General features: G+C 51.5%; 1 protein-coding gene across 5 annotated transcripts in view; it reads left to right on the forward strand.

Moving 5' to 3' along the window:
- The window catches only part of FAM135B (family with sequence similarity 135 member B), a 282,778-nt gene that overhangs the window by 235,154 nt on the left and 27,064 nt on the right, over positions 1-20,560 (forward strand). For all 5 annotated transcript variants that reach the window (XM_086695631.1, XM_086695629.1, XM_086695627.1 and 2 more), the window contains exons 8-11: positions 4,735-4,888; positions 7,499-7,548; positions 17,634-17,789; positions 18,562-18,635. In XM_086695631.1, the coding sequence (XP_086551757.1) occupies positions 4,735-4,888; positions 7,499-7,548; positions 17,634-17,789; positions 18,562-18,635 (434 nt within the window). The remainder of the gene's footprint in view (positions 1-4,734; positions 4,889-7,498; positions 7,549-17,633; positions 17,790-18,561; positions 18,636-20,560) is intronic.

Below are 20,560 nucleotides of genomic sequence, written 5' to 3' on the forward strand. Positions count from 1 at the left end.
TTCAAAGACAAGTAACAAACCGCTTGTACCCTCAGGGGATTCAGGTAGGGTGGTGGGGGGATCATTGTGGTCTAAGGAGGTGTGTGCAGGACCCTGGCAGAGGAGGAGCCTGGAGAAGCTTCACAGAGAGAGGACATTTGACCCAAGTCTTGGTGGTGAGTTTCAGGCAGCCAGGGGACAGGCCCTTAAAAGGAGAAAAGCAAAGAGAGCTGTGTTGTGCAACAAGAGGCAGCAGGTGAGGTGGAAATGTGGTCGGGGCTTGAAGGCTGTGAATGCCGTAGTCAGGAATTTGAACTCGATCTTGTAGACAGTGGGTAACGCTGTGAACGAACTCGCACACACCAGTGCCACAGGAGGAAGGTAAGACCAGAGGGGTGAGGCCCATGAGGAGGGTGGTTTAATAATTAAAGCAAGCAGCATAGACTGAAACCAGGGCTGACGTGAGAGCGTGGTAGAGACAGAACCTTCGAGACTTTCTTACAGGTTCTAAGGTGAGAAAGAGATCTGGAGTCTGGGAGAATGCAAGGCTTTTGTGAATGTTGGGCCAAATGGGTCCACTAAAGATGCCCAAAGGGAAGAGAAGGATTGAGGGGGGACAGCAAGTTGCTCCTTTTAAGCTGCCTCTTTGACAACAGGCCGCCTATCCAACCGAAGTCTGGAATGGCAATCTAGAGCCCAGGGCAGGATTAGACCTGGTCACGTAAACGGGAGAGGCGTTAATAGGAAGGTCAGAGGTGATGGCAACCTTGGCTCTCTGTTGGGGAATGAAGGAAGTACAAAGCAAAACTTCGTGACGAACACCTCTTGAGTACTGACCGTAAACCAGGCTCTCAGGTGAGCGCCGAGGCTTTCTTACTATCCCCACCTCTCATCTGAAACGGACGCTTCAGAGGGGAGGGGGCTAGCCCGTCACGCCATTAGCGAGTGGCTGATCAACGAGCAAGGCACAGGCCCGTTGGACTCCAGATTCTGTGTTCTCATCAAACCATGGTTCAGCAGGGACTCCAGTTGAGTTAAAATCCATTTTTAGGGGGGCACCTGTGTGGCTCAGTCAATTAAGCTTCTGACTTCAGCTCAGGTCATGATCTTGCAGTTTGTGGGTTTGAGCCCCGCGTCGGGCTCGGTGCTGACAGCTCGGAGCCTGGAGCCTGCTTCGGATTCTGTGTCTCCCTCTCTCTCTGCCCCTCCCCCACTTGCATTCTGTCTTTCTCTCTCTCCCAAAAATAAGTAAACACTAAAAAATCCATTTTTAGGTTTCTGAGAGGATCACTGTTGATGTCTAAGCAGCATAATCCGTAGGCATATCCCTGGGGACCACCGGTGCATCCTGAGGGAGCCGAAGGTCCTTTTCACGCCCGCTGACCTTACCCTGGGACGTGGCTCGCGTCCAGATTCTACCGCGATAGTCTTGTTTGATCCTTAACAGCCACTCGGAGAGGCCGCGTCATGACCGTCCGCTCTTCACCTGCTTTGTGCCTGTGGTGGGGTGGACCCTGGCCTGGAGCTCTCCATCGTGAGTTCACATGCAGCCTGATGTTTGGCTGGCCCTGCGTGAGGCCTGTGTGTCTTTCCAGACTGTTGGAAAGGATGGTGCTCGAGTGTCCTTTCTTCGTGTGGGGACACTGTGCCGTTCAGCCACGCTCCGTGCACCGTCAGTGGAGGTGCACAGGCTCTCCCGCGCCGGCTCTGCAGGCCCGGGGGGGCGGCTAGTGGGGCCTTCTGCGTCAGCCCACTCACTTTCTGAGCCTTGTGCCGTTGGCTGTTTTACAGGGGACAAGATTTGTTTTGTTCATAATCGTCTCAGGCCGTGTATTTTATTTCTCTTTGGATTACCATTTTGACTTTATATTATCTGTCATCATATTAAATCAGCCTTCTGATGATTCCCCAAAGATTACCCAATGTGTCTTTTGAAAAATCCTCATGAGATTGGTATGTAGTTTTAAAAGTCAAAGTCAATATCGGACTTCAAAGATCCCTTGCCTTCAGTGGGTCCTGAAAAGCATTTTCAAAAGGAGGCATCGGTGATAAAGAAATTCGTTGGCAAACAAGTGTCAGGACCAGAAAACGGGATGCTCGGGGCCGCTGGAAGCAAGCAGACTGGGGGCTCATAGCTCCCTGGATCTGATGCCTTTGTTAATCCCCTGTCCGCTTTCATTTCTGCTTAGTCACAGCCACTGAAGGCAGGACTTAAATTAATGCCTCAGTCAAAGCAAGCAGGCCTGATGGAACATCTGTCCTCTGCGAGGCACGGTCTCCAGGACGCATGTGGCACACTGAGAAAGGACTCCCCCCACTTAGCACCTGGCCTTGAGAATCATTTCTTCTGCGGGAAGAGTGGGGTGACCTTGAACAAATCATTTGATTCTTTGACCCACAATCTTTTATCTATGAAACAGAAATTGAAGTTCCTACCATTTATTATTTGATCTAATCAGAAAGAGCTTTGAGGCACGGTAAGTGATAAAAGCAAGGAATAGAGAACCGCCCAGAGCCTTTTCCCACGTGTGAGTGTGTCTGCGTGTGTTTCCAGGACGTGCATACATAACACACACGTGCACATGTATGTACGGAAGTCTTCTAGGAAGACCCACAAGAAATTACTGGACTCTGGGGAATGAGGCACTTTAGATTGTTTCTGGAAACACTGAGATTTTTTGCCATATGTATATTCTAATTTTGAAAATCAGAATTAGAGCATCTGCTTTGTATGGTGTTTGCCAAAGACCAAATGAGGTCAAGATCAGGGGAATACCTAGATGCCTTGCGAACGGCGGATTCCTTCTTGCTCCTTGGGTCTGGGGGTCCAACACGTGCACTCTGCTACCCACAGGCTCTGCTTGTCTTTCTATAACTGCCCCGACTTCTGATCCTTACAGAATAAGGATGAGAAATGGGGATAATGTGGATTACCTGAGGGCCTAGCTGACTGAATTCTCTGCTTATGAAATGGAAGAGTCTTTTGGTTCCAAACCTCACTGAATGTGTCTCATAAGTTCAAATCCAAAGGGACCTGGTGGCCTTGTAATGCAAAGCCAGGTTTCAGTCGAGGCCCTGGGGAGGGTTCACGGAAGGCCTCTCCAGCGGGTCCTGTGGCACGCTGCCCACATCCCTCCTCAGGCCTGAGTCACTGCTTCTTCACACTGCCAGGGATGTCGGGAGCCTCAACCAAGCCCCTCTCTGGAGGGGCCAGTTGGCCAAGCCCCTCTCTGGAGACGGCTGTGTCTGAGAGAGCTGCTGACCCAGGCCCCACCTCCTCCGCAGGGTCATTCACACTCGATAATGGTCAGTGCATGGGTGCAGTCGTGCAATGCACGGCCCCTACTCCGAGGCCGACGGCCCTGCAGCTCCAGAGCCCCCCGTGGGATGGACTGAGGTCTCCGTTGTCCTGCACGACTCTCTCTGCCCAGTCCTACTCTCCCGCAGCATTGCCCCCCGACAGCACACCCAGCACCTCCTGTAGGCACCGCTCTGTCTCAGTCTTTTTGCTAGGGACCTGCCTTATAGCCATCTCAGAGCCAAGGGACAGATGCTGACCGGACGCCTCCATCCCGGTTTCCTGATTTGTAGCACCTTGTGTGACTCACTCATCGTGATGCTGTGATTAGACCCAGTACAATAGACCTGTGATCGCCTGCCTTCATGGCACCATTGAGAGTGCAGATGAGTGCCGATGGCCACGGACCCCTATCACACCTGTCCTGTCCCCATGGACCAACTCAGTCCTCCCCGATGGCAGCAAGGAAGGAGACCAAACGAGGCAGGAGGCTGCCACATCACCCACTCACAAGAGCCTGAAGGGTGGGATTCTACCAACTCGCCGTCTGGAGTTTCTTGCAGCAGGACGGACAGGCAGCAGGGGATCGTGCAGAGCCATTTGTGTCCTTTCATGGCCCCTTGAGCAGTAGATGGACAGGAAGGTCCCACATCCATGGAACTCTCCAGCCCAGTACTCACGCCTTCCTCCTCTGTGGACCAAGGTCCTCCCTGGGGCTTCCTTTCTCTGTGTCCAAATCAAATCCCTCCTGAAATTCGCCCCAAGACACCCTTCTCTCTTGAGTTTGTGCCCAAGTCAGGACTGGCCTGTGTCCTCTCTTCTGTCGTGTCTGGGTCTCCAGGTACATCGTGACTTGGCCACCTTGTCCTCATCGCACAAACCATAGTTGGGTCATTATACCCATTTAAGGCTCCCTACGTCTGTAAGCAGATGGCAACGTACGGAGCCTCTGAGGCCGACTTGGGTTCAGTCTCTCACCAAACGCACCTGCCATGTTGTGTATCTAAACCCACAACTACACCCCATCTCACAGCAGTGCATTTTGCTCTCTCTTGGACCACTCTGCCATCCACCAGGAGGGTCTCTACAAATTCCTCATCTCCCTGCGAGAGGAGACCCCTCTGTCTGTCCCTGTCTGCTATGAAGTGCTGTGCAGTGGCCGAGGAACGAGACTTGTGAGTGGGTCCCATTAGGTTATCCCAAACCTTGCAGGTCAGTGCCCTCCTCCTCCTCCTCATTCGTTGTTACTATTACTATTATTATTGCCATTATTATTATTATCGTTGTTGTTTTAATATGAATGCACAAGACAGAGGCTCGGCAGATCTCCGTGTCTTTCCTGCACAGAGAGGCAGGGACTCAAACTCTCCTTTCCCTGGAACCGTGAGCCCCTCCTCGGTTGTTCTCCGAGCCAGCCGCATGGTGGCCCCCAGCTTCTGTGTCTGTCCCGCCCGCAGGGGAGTTTCTATGTGCCCTCGGAGAACTGCATGCAGCACGCACACAAGTGGCACCGAGAGCTGTGCTTCCTGCTCCTGCACGCCTACCGGGGGCTCCGCGCCTACTTCCTGGTCATCATGAGGGACGTCCCCGAGCTGCCGCACACGGAGCTGGGTAAGGGGCCGGGCGCGGGGCGCCGCAAGCCGCGGCCGACCTGCCCCTCTTGGGCCGGGCTTGAGAGAGCGGCGTGTTTTGTGAGTGTCACGGTGGCAGATATGCTCCAGGTATGTGTCGTGTATGTTACCTTGTTCTGGAAGGAGGGAGTCTGGGACATGCACCTGCAGGAAGTCGAGGCAGGAGCCCCCCTCGGTTCACCCACAGGGCACTTACTGAACACCTGCTACGTCCACCGGGCACTGCTGACACCATGTTGACTTGCTTCCTAAGGGAAAATGCCAGTTTATAGCCTTTCATTTTTAATGAGGCTGCAGTTACAGGATTGCAACTTACAAGAGGGGAAAACAACCCCCCAAATAATACATATATTGTTATATATTATATACATATGTAAATATGTTATGTACATATATATAATGTACATATGGTATTATATACATATATAAATATATTTTTATATGACATATAATTTTACTATATGTTATATTATTATATACATATATATTATATATATTATGTACATATATAAACATATTTTACATATAACATAATTTTAATAATTTTAAAGTTTTACATATTTTATATAAAATGTAATACCTGTTTCATATTTTCTATTTTAATAATTTTAGTATGTTTTTATAATCTTATATAAAATATATAACATATTTTATATATAATATAAAATATTTTCTATTTTTTGATGTATATTCTATATTTTGATGTATAACATAAATAATATGTTTTCTATATTTTGATGTATAACATAAATAATATATTTATGTATACTTTATAATATAGATATCTAAATATTTATATATTTGTATATAAATATATGTTATATATGTTTTTAATCTGGATGATTATGGAAACCTCTCAGTAGCCATCATCTTTGGTTTTCTGGGGATGGATTGCTCCGTGCACTTCATCAGACATCATGGACATCACTGGGCCTGAATCCCTCTTTGTTGCCAGATGGTGGAACTGAGATCAGAGAGGTGTAGTGACTGCTCAGGGTCACACACAGCAGTGCACGGCAGGACTAAGACAAGAGCTCCTGCAGTGGCTCCTGGGGCAGGGTCCCTTCTATCATCCCTCTCATTGACAGGAGGTGACACAGTGTGATTCTGCTGTCAGTCCTCTGCTGAGGACCCTTTGCTTCCAGAACAGAGGCCAGGTCTTTAGCCTGGTTCAGGGTTAAGAACAGTCCTGCTGGGGTACCTCAGTTTCCCCACTTACACTCCTAGACCTACTGAGCCGGTCTTGGCTTTGGAGGTATTTATGGCCTCATACGTTGTCCATTACTGCACTGCACACACCACACGAGAGTGATATCCTATTTGCATGTTTCTCATCCCCACCAGATGTGGGGTCTTGGAGAGCAGAGGCCCCCTCAGATGCCCCCTCTGTGCCCCCCCAGGCACAGATCCCTTGTACACAGTGCCTGGCCTGCAGGGTGAAGGAGTCGGTACAGGGCGGTTGATGAATGGTGGTGCCATGTTCCCATCTGGGCTTACCAGCTCTGACCCCCTAGACAAGTCAGGCACTACTCTGAATCATGCAGTAGCAACATCGAATTTTTTTCCGGTTCAGATGTTATACACACCATAAAAGCATGCACAGAACCAGAGACAGCTTACGTAACCCAAAGGGAAAATGGAGATTGTACACGGACAGTTGACTTGTTGTTTTAACTTTTTGCCCAAAGGAACTGGGTTTATTTGCTCACTCATTCACCATCATGTTTTTACCAAGCCTCTACTATGTGCCAGATGCCCCGGACACAGTCATGTTCAATATGACAAAAGTCTGCTGTGCCTGGTGGGACTCACAGACCCGAAGAAGGTGCTGGATGGGGGCAGGGGGATAAGGCATGTGCTTATCAGGACATCAGTGAGGATCCAGAGGTGTTGATGGATTGGTCCCACTCATCTGGGCAGCAAGGCTTTAAAGGGACCTGATGCCGTGGCCAAGCGCAAACCCCCGACCACGTGTCATAGAACTAGGGGAGAGTCCTAATACAGGCAGATGCAAGCATTAAATCACCACTGGCCAGAGGCCAGAGGTTCCTGCTGATCAGAGGTGAGATCGCCAGCTCCTCTGTGGGTGGCAGGGAAGGTCGTGATGACCCTCAGTGTCAGAGTCAGTGGTCTGGGTTCAGCTCTGCTGCTCCACTTCTCTGTGCTTCCCAGCATTCACCTGGCTGATGGAGATCCAAACCCAGGCCCCACATGCGTCACACACACGGATGCATGTACATCCACACCTGTAGGCACATACCTGCAGAAGTCCAGAAGAATGTGGGATCGCTCTGAACCCCACAAAGTGCTGTGTGAATGTGGGGGCCTTCTATTCCTCAGAAAGGCATCCCTGAGATGCTGTTGACCTTTATCTAGTATGAGGTCACCGGGCTCCAAATCAGGTTTCTCCTTTTTATAAATATGACCCCGTTAGGCAATTAGAAGAGAAAGAGGGAGAGTCCTCAGGCCGTGTGTTTCTTTCTGGGACTCAAACGCCAACCTAAATGTATGCTTCTTTATTGTAGTTAGCAACTGCAACTTTTCAGCGTGTGTCCATTTTATTGTGCATCTTTTTGTTTTTTCTTCCTAGAGTCCCTTGCTGTTGAGGAAACGCTTTCTCAGCTGTGCTCCGAGCTACAGGTAATTAGAAAACTGGTCCTGTGGGTCTGAAGGGCAGTCAGCAGTACAGGGCCAACATGGGTGCTGGCTTGATGTAGAAGTCGGAGATGAAGACACGGGGCACGTATGCTCCCTCTAGACCTGCACCTCCTCTACCCCCTCACCCTTTGTTCTAAGTGTCACTAGACCTCTAGCTCTCTGCGAGAGGCTTTGGGAGAAAAGAAACCAGTTAACAGGTCTCTGTCCCTGGAGCTGACGCTACATCTATTTGTCGATTACTCATCCATTTAACAAAACATATTAACGACCAACTGTGTGCCTCTCCCGGAGGGTGATGGAGACTTTGCGCCTGTGCCCAGATGGCCTCAGCCATGGCTGGGGGCTAGCAGCACGATGATACTGATGATGGAAACAATTGCATTTGCCAAGGGTTCATCAAGCATGCATCGAGACTGTGTGCTGAATATAGGCACTTGGCTAATGTGTGCTGTTGTTACCTGCGATCCCTGGAATACTTTCACATCCCGTTGCGTTGGGTGGCCTAGGTGCATACTACCCACTGTCCTTCTAGAGCGAGAGGCAAATTAAGGTGGAACCAAGGCTGGCAGCTCGGGGTTGGTGACACTTTAGTCAGTGCTAGAAGCTGGGCTCAAAAGACCATCTCATTGCAAAGTGATGCCCCTGTCTCGTAGACCAGTGTTTTCAACCCTTGCCGCATGGCAGAAACACACTTGGAACTTGAAAGATGTGCCTTTGCCCGGGTCCAGCCTGAACCGGTGGAGACAGAGGATGAGGGAGTGGATCTCAGGTATTTGTATTCATTAAACGCTCCCCGGAGCAGTCAAAACCACAATGAGACATCACCTCACTCCTGTTAGAGTGGCTGTTACCCAAAAGACAAGAGCTGTCAAGTGCTGTCGAGGATGAGGAGGAAAGGGAAGCCTCGTGCACTGTTGGTGGGGATAAAAGCTGGAGCAGTCACCGTGGAAAACACTGTGGAGGTTCTCCAGACGTTTAAGACGGCAGCTGTCATAGGATCCAACAGTTTCGCTACCGAGTAAACATCCAAGGATGTAATCACCATCCCGAAGAGACGTCTGCACGCCAGCATCCGCTGAAGCGTTATTCACGATAGCAAAGGCCTGGGAACAACCTGGGTGTTCATGTGCGGATGAATGGGTAAAGAAAACGTGGTCTATCTGTGCAGTGGAATACTATTCAGCCATAAGAAGCAAATCCTGCCATTTGCGACAATGTGGATGAATCTTTTTTTAAGTGTATTTATTTATTTTGAGAGAGAGAGTGGGACAGAGAGGGGGAGAGAGACAGAGCGCAGAGAGGGGAGAGAGAGAGAGCAGAGACAGAGAGAATCCCAAGCAGTCTCCACACTGACAGCACGGAGCCCGATGTGGGGCTCAAATTCATGAACCGTGAGATCGTGATCTGAACCGAAACCAAGAGTCAGCCCTGCCCGACCGACTGAGCAATTCAGGTGCTCCACAACGTGGATGGATCTCGAGGACATCATGCTAAGTGCAGTGAGTCGGGCGGAGAGAGACCGATCATGTGTGATCTCACTTACCTGTGAAACGTAAAACAAAAACCCGAGTCCTAGGAACAGAGCACGCTCGGCGGTTGCCAGAGGACGGGGGAGATGGGGGATGGTGGTCAAGAGGTACAGACTTCCTGTTAGAAGATGAGTAGGTTCTGGGAGTGTAATACATGGTGTGGAGACTGAAGGTGACAGGAGTGTTCTGTGTGCTTGAAAGTTACTGCGAGGGTAGATCTTAAGTGCTCTCATCAAAGAGGGGAAGCGTGGTAAGCAGGTCAAGTGACGGACATGTTAACTAACCCGATTGCGGTGATCACTTCACAGTGTATGCATTTATCAAATCGTGATGCGGTACACTTGGAATGCCCAATGTTCTATGTCAGTTATTTCCCAGTAAAACTAGAAGAAAAAAATTCGAAAGGAAGAGCTCCCCAGATGAGTCTCCTGTGCCACCAGGGTTGAGAGCCCCTGGTCTAAAGCACGTCATAAAGTCAGCAAAACACTTCCTCCCGGTGGTAAGGCAGAGCACAGAGGTCATGCTGCGTGCTGGGGTGTGGAAGGGTCTAGAAAGGAAGGGCCATATGCTGGGAGCCCTGAGGAAAGGTGGGGCTTAGGTGTCACAGTCAGCAAGGAGTCACATCGCAGGCGCTGCTCCTGATACAGGTGGGGACACATGAGGGACACAAGAAGTCTGCTTAGAGAGTGTGGAAGGGAAAGATGTGGCTGGCAAGGGACCTGGATGCCACCACGAGGAGCATACACCCCCTAAACGTGGAGGTGATGAAGGCGGTGCACCAGAGGGACGGCAAAGCGGTCCACCGGGCGGAAGACAGCAGGGGCCGCTGCTCTCCCCTTCCCCTGAGTGAATCCAGGGTGGCGGCACCTTGGAAAGGTCCACAGGCTTCCAGGCCCAAGTCCAGGCTCCAGCCCTTCCTCGCGTCAGCTGCGTGATCCTGCACCTGCGATTTAAGATCTCTACAGGCCTCGGATTCCTGTGCGTGTGTCGTGCTTGTTGTGAGGGGCCCAGGAGAGAGCTCACGAGAGGACCCTGCGAGTGCCCGGCCCAGGGGTCTGCCGAGCAGAGAAAACTGGGGGTCTCAGCTCCGCCCCTTGTGGCGTCCCAAGGAGGCACAATCTGCGAATTACCGAACGCTTGGTTCTAGTTTTAGAAAACGCAGCCGTGCACGGCTGTTCGTCACCCCGCCGACCGTCTCTCCTCCCGCTGCCAGCGCGGTGTGCGGTCAGAGCTGGGGTGTCCCGTGCGTTCTCCACTGGTGGCCGTGCCTGTGTCGCTCCGGTTCCCAGACAGCCAGCATTTCCCGAGTGTGCGCTCTGAGGCAGGTGCAGGTTAAGCGCTTGTGGTGTGCAGTCTCCCCCTGTAACCGCTGGGACTCTGCCTTTTTTTTTTTTTTTTTAAAAAAAGGTTTATTTCTTTATTCTGAGAGAGGCAGAGAGAGGGGAGAAGGGGAGGGGCAGAGAGAGAATCCCAAGCAGGCTCTGCACTGACAGCACAGAGCCCGACACGGGGCTGGAACTCACGAACCGTGAGATCGTGACCTGAGCTGAAATCAAGAGTCAGACGCTTAACCGACGGAGCCACCCGGGCACCTGGAGACTTTGCCTTTATAGAAGCACTCGGCCAGGGCACCCAGTAAATGGTGGAGGGAGATGGGGTGCCTGCTCCCGGGCTGTGCAGTGCCCGGCCCTCTGCCTCAGTTTCCTGCCGTGCTCCTCTCCTCAGGGTGACCTCACTAGGTGCCGGGTGGATGGGGGGCTGTGGTCGTGACCCGGAGTCATGACACGCTGCAGAAGTGGCCCCGTCCACGCCAGGGAGACCTGGCTTTGAATTCCACACCTACTAACCGTGAGACTTTAGACAAGTTGCTTACACTTTATGGGCCTTGATTTTCTCATCTGTGAAGTGGAGACACAATCACTTGGTTTTGATTAACCTCCTTTTCTCCGAGTCGTAAGCTCTCACGCTGGCGGGCTGCGGGCTGCTATTCTGCGTGCGTTTCCTCAGTTAACGGACGCGGCAGTTCTCCAGCATGGGCGATCCTGTTTTTCTCAGCGGATGAAGCATCAGGACTCAGCTCACAGAGGACGGGTTGTTCACCCAGAGTCACAGCACTTGGCAGAACAGGGTCAGGCGCCGGCCGCAGAGGCATGGAGCCCTCCCCGCCTCCTCCACGACGCCCTCCTGGGAAGCAGAATCATCGTTTGCAAACCATGGAGGTGGAGCTCGTGGGGCATCCCCATGCGGCCCTGGCGGGCAGCAAACGCACAAAAAGCTGACCATCCTGTTTGCTACAATCATCACGCGACCTCGCTTGTCACTTCCCTGGCCATAAAGTAGGTTCTGGCACCACACGTGCCCAGCAGGGCATGTGGTTCAAAGGCCGTGCTCCACTTGTCCCCGTGACCACAGAGGGTCAGTGTTTCCGCGAACTACCCGGGAGAGTTGGCTCAGGAGTGCCGATTCGTTTCAGCAAACATTTTGTGAGTCCCCCAGGACTCACCAGGCCTTGCACTAGGCCCTGAGGACTCAGCGGGGATCCCCTTCCCTGGGGGACCCACAGCCTAAGGAAGTGACTTGGTCACTCTCGAACCTCCAGTGCCCGGAAGGGCTCATTTGTGGAATGAACAGGTGCACTCATGAATTGCAGGAATGCTACATGCTACCAAAGGTGACCCTGGTCACGCTGGTCCCAGCAAGTGACCCTGGAGCAGCTGTGGTCACCCCAAGGCTGTTGGCTCGTCTCCAGGAGGAGGCGGGAGTCAGCACGCTCATTCACCGGCTCAGCAACCCCTGAGCGTCGCCACCAGGGAGGGCCAGTGGTCAGAGGCCACTTCTGCCGGACCGCACGGCACAGTCCTGAGGATGTGGGCTGGCTGTCCAGTTTGGCCAGGCCATGTCCCCTCTGGGTGACTGCTTTATCGCGTGTACAGGACCGTTCTCAGGGGGAAATGAGCTCACACATGCACACGGTTCCATTGCCACTTGTTGGCTCTGTCCTGATAGACCCTGCGTGCTGGTGGAGGCTGCAGATATGGACACAGACGTGTGTTTGTGGGACTTCATGAGGATGTGTCACTAGCTAAATTGCTGTGGGGAGACAGATACTAGTGGACCCCAGAGCTTAGGCTGTGTGGGAGAAAGCCTTGTGGTGTCCAATAAGAGGACAATCTGGGCAATGGAGGTGAAACAGAGAGCCTCAGGGCCAAGGCCAGGATTATGCATCAGTGAATGGGGCTCCCAGAAGGGGAGCCAGTGGGGCGACTGAGGCTCTGTCGGGGAGCCTGGGCTAACGATGAAGGAGCCTGCGTGCCCTGCATGGTGAAGAGCTTGGATTAATCCCCAGGCCATAGGGAGCTATGCAGGAAGGTGACAAGCTCATTGGGGACCATGTGGAGGAGGCGAGAAGGAGAGCGGGCCTTGAGGCAGGAAGGGTGGCTAATCACATTTACAGCTAAAGCCAGTGACAACACAGGCTCGTGTAGACTGGACGCTGGCTCCCACCTGTGACACACTGGGCACTCCCTCCCAGCAGCCCTGAAAATGCAGGGGGATGCACAGACCTGTCTCCATTCATTTTGTCACAGCGGCACCAAAGGGTGGCCACCACCAAGGGGTGGGCTCAGTGCCTGGCCCCAAGGCGGTCTGCAACCCACTGCTATATTGACGTATCTGGTCCCTGTGATGGTTCAGGTGAGAGCCGGGCTGCCGCTGAGTCTGTCTCATGAACAGCCAGTGGGTTGCCTTCCTCCTTTGGCGCCGGACCCCTGGTTTTGAGTGATGGTGTGGCTGCGGGCTTAATTTTGTAGAGAGCAATCAAAGTAGCCCACTGATGTAAGGGTGTGGCTGGGTGAGGGGAAGGGAAGCAGGGACTGGGGGTGGGCTTCAGCTACAGAGCTGCCCTAGTGCTGGCGGCAGAAGAAACCAAGCCCCCTCCCCGACTCCCCAAAAGGGTGCTCACAGCCCAGCAAGTATTCAGAGGCAGGACGTCGCCACCTAGTGGTCAGTCACACCAAGTAGTGAGGTGTCCCTCCAAGGGGATGGATGGAGGTGGGGGCTGGTGGGGAATCTTTTTCCAGTGATTTACCAAAAGTTGAAAACATAGAGTTCTGTAGTCATGGAGCAGTTCACATATATCTTTATGCCGTGTGAATCGTATAACATTTATTAGGCGCCTACTGTGTGCCGGCCACTTTGCTCGTTGTTGGCAATACAGTGATGGGGACACTTTCCCGGGGCTAGCAGCCTGGCCAGAAAGATTTGTTCAGAAGCTGCCAGTAAGGTCAGGGCTCCACCGGGAGGTGTAGGATGAGGGGCTCCTGGCTCTCTGAGAGGCTAACCACGAAGGAGTCCGTGTGTGTGCCCAGCGGCAGGGAGGGAACAGTCACACACGCTGATGTCCTTGCTGTGCATCCTGATCCGGGAAGGGATGGGGCGTGCTCTCTACCCACACGGGAAGGTTCTAGTGATATTGAGCCACATGCTTTGGTACAACAGACATGCTCACCGTATGCTGATTATCTACCTGAAAGCAATTGCCAGCTTTCTTTAAGAATTCAGAAGGACTGGGTTTCCTTTCATACAAAGGACTCTTTCTTGTTTGCCGCTGTAGACTTCTAGGAGACCTTAAATTGTTGAACGGTCTTTCCTCAAGCTGTACCCTCCTAGCAGGAAATACTAAAAATAAGTTATCAGGTATAAATGAACAGCTACCAGTTGAGGTGGCCTGGGTTTTTCTTGTGTTGTTTACTTAATTGTGTGGAATTTTTTTTTTTTTGGCCAGTTGCCTTGCCAGAGGGTTTTTTTTTTGTTTTTTGTTTTTAATTATTTCACTTAGGCCTGAATACATCTTTGTGATGTGGGTCAAAACAATGACCCCACTGATAAGGATGTTACAAGATTTCTTACTGAATCCTTGCTTTGGTCTGTAGGTTTGGGCACGTAGGTTTCATTAGCCCAGTCACCTAGCAGAGAAACGAAAGCTATAGAGAGTGACTGTCCCCTGTGATCACGGCGACTTCTCCCATGGCCAGCCACAGTCTCTGGCACGGTTACTTTTCAACATGAACTCTGGAGGGCACCTCACAGCTCTGATTATTTAGAGCCAGGGAGTGACAGAGCTCAGCCAGTGGAAGGTCTTTTGAGTACCATCCATTTCGGTCTCCAGTTTTAGAAATTTCTCAAACTTGATATGCTTAAGAAATAGCTGGGAATCTTTTTGTTTGTTTGTTTGTTTGTTTTCTGGAAATCTTGCTAAACACAGATTCTGATTTGATCTGGGCTGGGGCAGGAGATTGTACCTTTATAAGATTTTCCAGGAGATGTCAGTGCAGGTACGACCCCCCTCTGCCATGCTGTGAGGCCGGGCACAGAGGCTGATCCCCTAAGCCTGGGCTTCCCTTCCCCAGAGGACCTCCCAAGCTGCACCCACCCCCCCAGAACTGAGGAGTGGGGCTTTGGCAGTAATGACCAGCATGCCCTCAAGGCCCCCTCCCCTCGAATAACGTGGGAACTGTTCACAGACCCAGAGGGACCCGGCCACGTTGTATGATCACTCTGACGACAGGGGCCTCTTCTGTAAGTGCAAAAGCTCTGGGTGTCAGAGAACCTGGTTAGTTCAGGGAAGGTACAGAGGCTTTTATTTACCTTGAGAACACAACACAGCTATCACTTCCTCCAGGAAGCCTCCCTGACCCTTCTGCAGTACTCAGTACATATCTCTTCCACAGCACTTAGTAGGTATATTATAACTCTCTAAATGATTGACTGTCACGGGGCCATCTGCCTCTTCCAGGACTGGCTGTATTCATCTGTGGCTCCCCCAAGCTCCGCACACCCCTGGCACATAACAGTCACTCAATAAACCGAGGGTGCGAGAGTGAACAAAGGTGCATGGTTAGAACCCAGGTGAGCCGCAGGGGTGAGTGGTGGAGCGTTCCTCGGGCAGCTTCACCCGCAGCAGCGTGGGGCCCAGTTGCCTCCTTGTTCGTGTGAAGGGCCTCTCCTCCGTCTTGTGTGAGAAGCCCCTCCATGCCCATCATCTGTAATGACACAGGCCCAGGCGTCTGTGAGAGGGAGGAGAGTCCTCTTGTGGCCTAATTAGAAGCTTCTTTAACCTTTTCTGGAGCCCTTTCTGTAATCAACCAGGGGAAAAAATAATTCTCCCAAAGACACGTTCAATGAGTAGCTTTGCTTTCTCGCTTTTTCGCTGTGGCAGCCGAGCTCGGGGTTCACACTGTGTTTCCTGCTTCCACTGCGGTGGGGGTGGGAGAGCCATGGCTGGGAGGTCTGGTTACCGAGGCCTGGGGTGCCTCTTACTTATGCAGAGTCACCAGATTGTTCAGTAAAGAGTGACTAGATCCCCACTGCTCGTCCACCAGCGCGTAGTTATTGGGAATACAGAGAAGGCTGAGTCTCACGGTGCGGGCAAAGGAGGGCTGTAGGAACCACGTGTGGCCACGGGTGCCGTGAGCGTGGTCTGTGCGAGGTCAAGTAGGCTTCAGGAGAGCGAGGTTTGACTTACCCTTGAGCAGGTAGATGTTTCTAAAGAATCATTGGGAACAAGGGGGAGCGCGTTGGCTCCTTGAACAGTTCTCTGGTGGGGAACAGACAAGTCCAAAGTGACGAAGGGAGGGAGAAGGGAGCTGGCTGATGAAAGGAGGTCCTCGGGGTGGACGTGCTGTCTGGTCAGAGCCTGGCACGTGGGTGTAGCCGGGTGTGTTCGGGCCACGGGAAGCGGGACAGTGTGGCCGGGGCACGGTGTGCCCTGGGCCAGAAGGGAAGGGAGCCGGAGGTAAGGCAGGCCGTGGTGTCAGGGGTGAAACGGTGCTGAGCGCTGATGCACGTGTTTGGTGCTCATTAGCGAAGGGAAGTGGGGAAGAGGGGCCACTCCTGGTTCCACCCGAAGACCTCACATTCCAGCCTAGAGGATTCCCAGGGGCTGACCATGTCCCCCGCTCTCCCCAGCCCAGTGTTCACTTTTCCGCTTCTGAACGGCGTTGGCCACCGACGGTGGGGCTGAACCAAGAGTGGACAGTGCCCGTTCGGCCCTTGCCTCCTAACAGAGCCGCTGCGGGAAGTAAGCTTCCCATCAGAAGAAAGTGGGGCCGTTCTCCCACTTGGGAGTTTTGCAGCTGGTGTATTCATCAAAAAGTGACCTTTCCTGTGGGAAGAAGCAGCTCAGAGATGGCTTCAGTTGGTTGACACCCTGTATCTAGAAGCCAGCCCTTAATTATAAACTAATGATACCTAAAGAATTAAGCTTGCTTTTGTGTCTCCCTCTCTCTCTGCCCCTCCCCCGTTCATGCTCTGTCTCTCTCTGTCCCAAAAATAAAATAAAATAAAACGTTGAAAAAAAAAATTAAAAAAAAAAAAAAGAATTAAGCTTGCTGGATTCAAAACTCCTCCCTGCCTTCTTTTCTTCCTCTTAGATGCCTCACTCCAGCCACCTGCCTTCCTCTGGCATCAGCCTTTAGTCCAAGGAAAGCAAAAGGCACTTCACTGTTGTGAGCAAGGCTTCGAACTTCCTTTTCCTATTGTTACGGCATCCACTGAGTGCTCACTTGCTTTGCACGCCCATTTCACAGATGAAGAAGCTGAGGCCCAGGGCAAAGAAGGATGGCAGAGATGGGCTTGAAGTGGCTGTGGTTATGTGTCCCTGATGCATCGCCCATGATAGAGAGATCCCCAACCCTCCCCATGGTTAACTCTCCTCCGTTCAGTGGGGCTCCCTGCAAGCAGAGACCTTCTCTTGTTTGTCTTTGTGGCCCTGTTTGTTCCACACATGTGCCTGGAACATGGAAGATGCACATCTAGTGCTTCTGGAACCCATGGTGAGGCCTAGAAGTCAGCTTGACACCTGGCTTCTGCCTCTCCTCGGAGACCTGGTCTCCCCTTTCCAGAACCAAAGTGCCCCCTTCCCCTGTAGCAGGTGGCCTCCCAGTTCTACACTCAAACTGTACAAAGTTCCCATAAAGGCTGTAGGCTGGCTTCTTCAAGTTGTAGTTAAGGCCACCCGTGATCCCCCATAAGGTATTTAGAGCAATGGCGGGAGGACGGTGGAGGGCTGTTGGGCACCCCCCCCCCCCTTTTGGGAATTACCTAGACTAGTTGGCGCCCTGAGGCTACAAAGACGTAAGCACTTCTCAAGAAGCATCCTCAATGCCTCCTGTGTAAAGGCAGCTTGGTGCTATGGGTCTGTGGTTAGACAGCCGAGCCACTGATTCCCAGCTCTGTGTGACCTTGGCTGTGCTACTGTAGTCCTCTGATTCTCGTTTTCTTTTTCTGTGCGGTGACGTACAATACCAGACGGTAATGGTAGGGATGGAGTGGGGAAGTGCCTAGGGTTCTACCTGCCAAACGGTGGCCATGAAGAACTGGAGTCCGTAGAGAGTACAGAGGACGGAACTCAGGATGCAATGCGATACAGAATCCAGAGAAAGGAGCGACGCACTAAAAGCAGAGGGGTCTTCCAAGAGGAAGACTGCAGGAGCTCCATGGGGAAGAGGTTCTTTACTATCCCCTTTTTGGCCTCTCCAGGTGTTGAACAATCCAGAGAAGATCGCTGAGCAGATAAGTAAGGATCTCGCCTGGCTCACCTCCCACCTGATGGCTCTCTGGACCCAGTTCCTAGACACGGTGACTCTGCACTCCCAGGTGACCACTTACCTCACCCAGGAACATCACACCTTGAGGGTAAGGTGTCCAATGGTACACAATCTCTAATCATGCGCGTGGGGGATCCCTTGAGGAAGCTTGACGACAGTTAGTTCGTTGGGCAGGACAGGAATTGGGGTTGACTTCCATAGTCAGTGCTGGTCCTGAGTGCTGGTCCTGACCCCACCACCAGCTCGCAGGCAGGCTTTATGAACTTGTTCAGCCTCGGAAACCGTTGCCTCCACCGTTCATGAGACCCTGCCTTGGCTACCTGATGATAACAGAGCCTGCCTTGAGGGGTGTGGCGAGTGCTTAGAAAAGTGTTTTCAAAAGTGAGATCTTATTCTTTGCCACCAGCTCAGGTGCATACGGACAGGTCCTAATGCATAGTAGATGTTGGTCTCCTCATTTACAGCAAGAGAACCAAATATCTGGGTCCACAAAGCACTTAGTGGACACACTTCCATGACCGGCTTTGCAAATTCTGTTTCGTCTGCACTTACTTATCGTCACAGTCTTCGAGTGTCTTATATTCTAGTAGAAGAAATGCAACCTGAATAAGAACATGACAGAAAGCAATGCAGGAACAGATTCATAAACATGCATTCAACTGTGTCCGTAAGCCAGCTTTGGGCTAAGAGCCCCAAGTGAGAGAGGGTAGCTGTGGAAGTATTTGTTTCAGACCCCCTGGGTGGGGGGCTCAGCTGTCCTCAGTACATGCCACTTACCTCCGTGAGCCCCAGTTCCCTCTGAAAAATCAAGGTCATGCCCACCCAACGAGTTAAATTGTTTACATTATCTTATTCCTCAGGTCCGAAGGTTTTCTGAGGCCTTCTTTTATATGGAGCACCAAAAAGTTGCAGTCCTGACCTTTCAGGAAAATCTGTAAGTAACCAATTGCGTGCCCGCGTCACACTGTAAAAGTAGCCACCCGAGACATTCTTATCCAAAGGTACTTCTTCCCTCGTCTCCGCCTGCAAAGGAGAGAAGTCTAGCCACCTTTGCACATTCAGGCTGCCTTTTGTCTGCAGGCAAGAGAGTCAGACAAATTGCAGAGGCGGGATCTAGCAGGTGGCAGAGAAGGTCAGTAGCCAAAGTTTTCTTTCGTTGAGTGTTATTATGGTTCTATAGACAGAATCAAGACTTCCCAGGTCCCTGAAGACATCTGTGCTGAGTCTTTGTGAAATGAATGAGAAGTAGGTGGTGTGGCCACAAGCAATGTCAGAAAAAACACAGAACTCACTGGAGACTTCACAGGAGCTTCTAAACGCACTTAGCATAAGAATGAAGACCAAACTACCTCATTAGGAGGGCTGATGAATTTCTAAGTCTGCCTTCCTCCCAAATTAAAGAAAAAATGAAAACCATACAAGAAAAATCAGAGGGTTAACGAGAAATGAGGTCATTGTCTCCTAGATCTCCCTGGTGGGGAGGGACAGATGGGTTCCCCCAAGATGGGTTGGCCTTTGCCACACAGGGGGTTCTTTTTGTTTCTGAAAGATACATCCACCTCAAGGAATAAATGTGGATGGAATGATGTTTGAAATGGCACAGTAGATCCAGCAGGAAAAACATTATGGGTCCGCCTCCCACGCGAGACAGATCTGAAGACCTTTTCGTCCCCCATGTTGACAACCCTCTCTCGCTTCTTTCCACACTTCATCCTGGTGGAAAGTAGACCGGCATTTACAGTTTACCTCGCGGAGCCTGAAAGCGAGGGGGCGCCAAGGGAGACACGCCTGGGGTTAAAATAGCTTGTCTAGAAACACGTACGACCTCTCGCTCGCTCACGCATTTCTTCATCCCATCCAGCTCTTGGCCAGGACGGGCTGAAGGGCCGTTCTCAAACTAAAATCAGAAGGCGTTAACCTGACAAATGTAAACATAACATGGAGGGCCGCTGAGCAAAACGGCTGCGAGTCAGGACTGTTGTAGGAATCTGCTTCCTGACTCCCGCCGCAACAGGCGAACCCTAGGTGGTTGGGCCGTGCTGTGGTCCCAGGGGGTGTAAGTCCACGTGGAAGGAACAGACACAAGGGCCATTTTGTGGAAATGCCAATTTCCACATCCGCTGTACCAAGTACAGAGGATGTAACATTCGGCCGACCTGGGTTCAAAATCCTGTTCCTCTCTTGACCTACGGCAGGTCCTTGACAAAGTCATTTTTTTGTTGATTTTTTTTTTCTCGTACTGTCCCCTAGTCTTTGTTTCCTTGAAACAGGCAGGATAGTGGTTGTAGAACATCCACGCCCATGGAACACACTGTTCAAGCCACAGACTCGACTCACAGAATGTTAGGTGATGACTATATGTTACACAATCGTCTCTTGTGCCCGCGGGCACTGGGGACACCACAGGGAACAAAGTAAAGACTCTGTCCTCGGGGTCCCTCATTCTAGGGCAGAAACAGGCAAGATGTAAGTTGTGTCATTTCAGGTAGCGACAAGTAAAGAGAAACAAGTCAAGGTGAGGACACAGAACATGAGGAGAAAGGATGCGGCCAGCGTCCTCATACACGGTGAAGGACTAGCTCTCAGAGAAACAAAACCCAAAACTCGGGTCTCTAGTGTTTGCTGATTTCCACTGGGTGAACGCTGGCACCGTGGTCACTTTCAAGCTGCCACTATGTGTTTTTTGCTTGTTTGTTTCAAATTTTTGTTTAGATTCTGATTAACAAACAGCGTAATATTGGTTTCGGGTATAGAATGTAGTGGTCTGTCACTTATGTACAACACCCAGGGCTCATCACAAGTACCCGCCTTTTTTTAGTGTTTATTTATTTATGTTGAGAGAGAGAGAGAGAGTGTGTG

Source organism: Puma concolor, chromosome F2, assembly GCF_028749965.1.
Source record: "Puma concolor isolate L17-30 chromosome F2, mPumCon1.1.hap2, whole genome shotgun sequence".
Classification (NCBI taxonomy): Eukaryota; Metazoa; Chordata; class Mammalia; order Carnivora; family Felidae; genus Puma; species Puma concolor.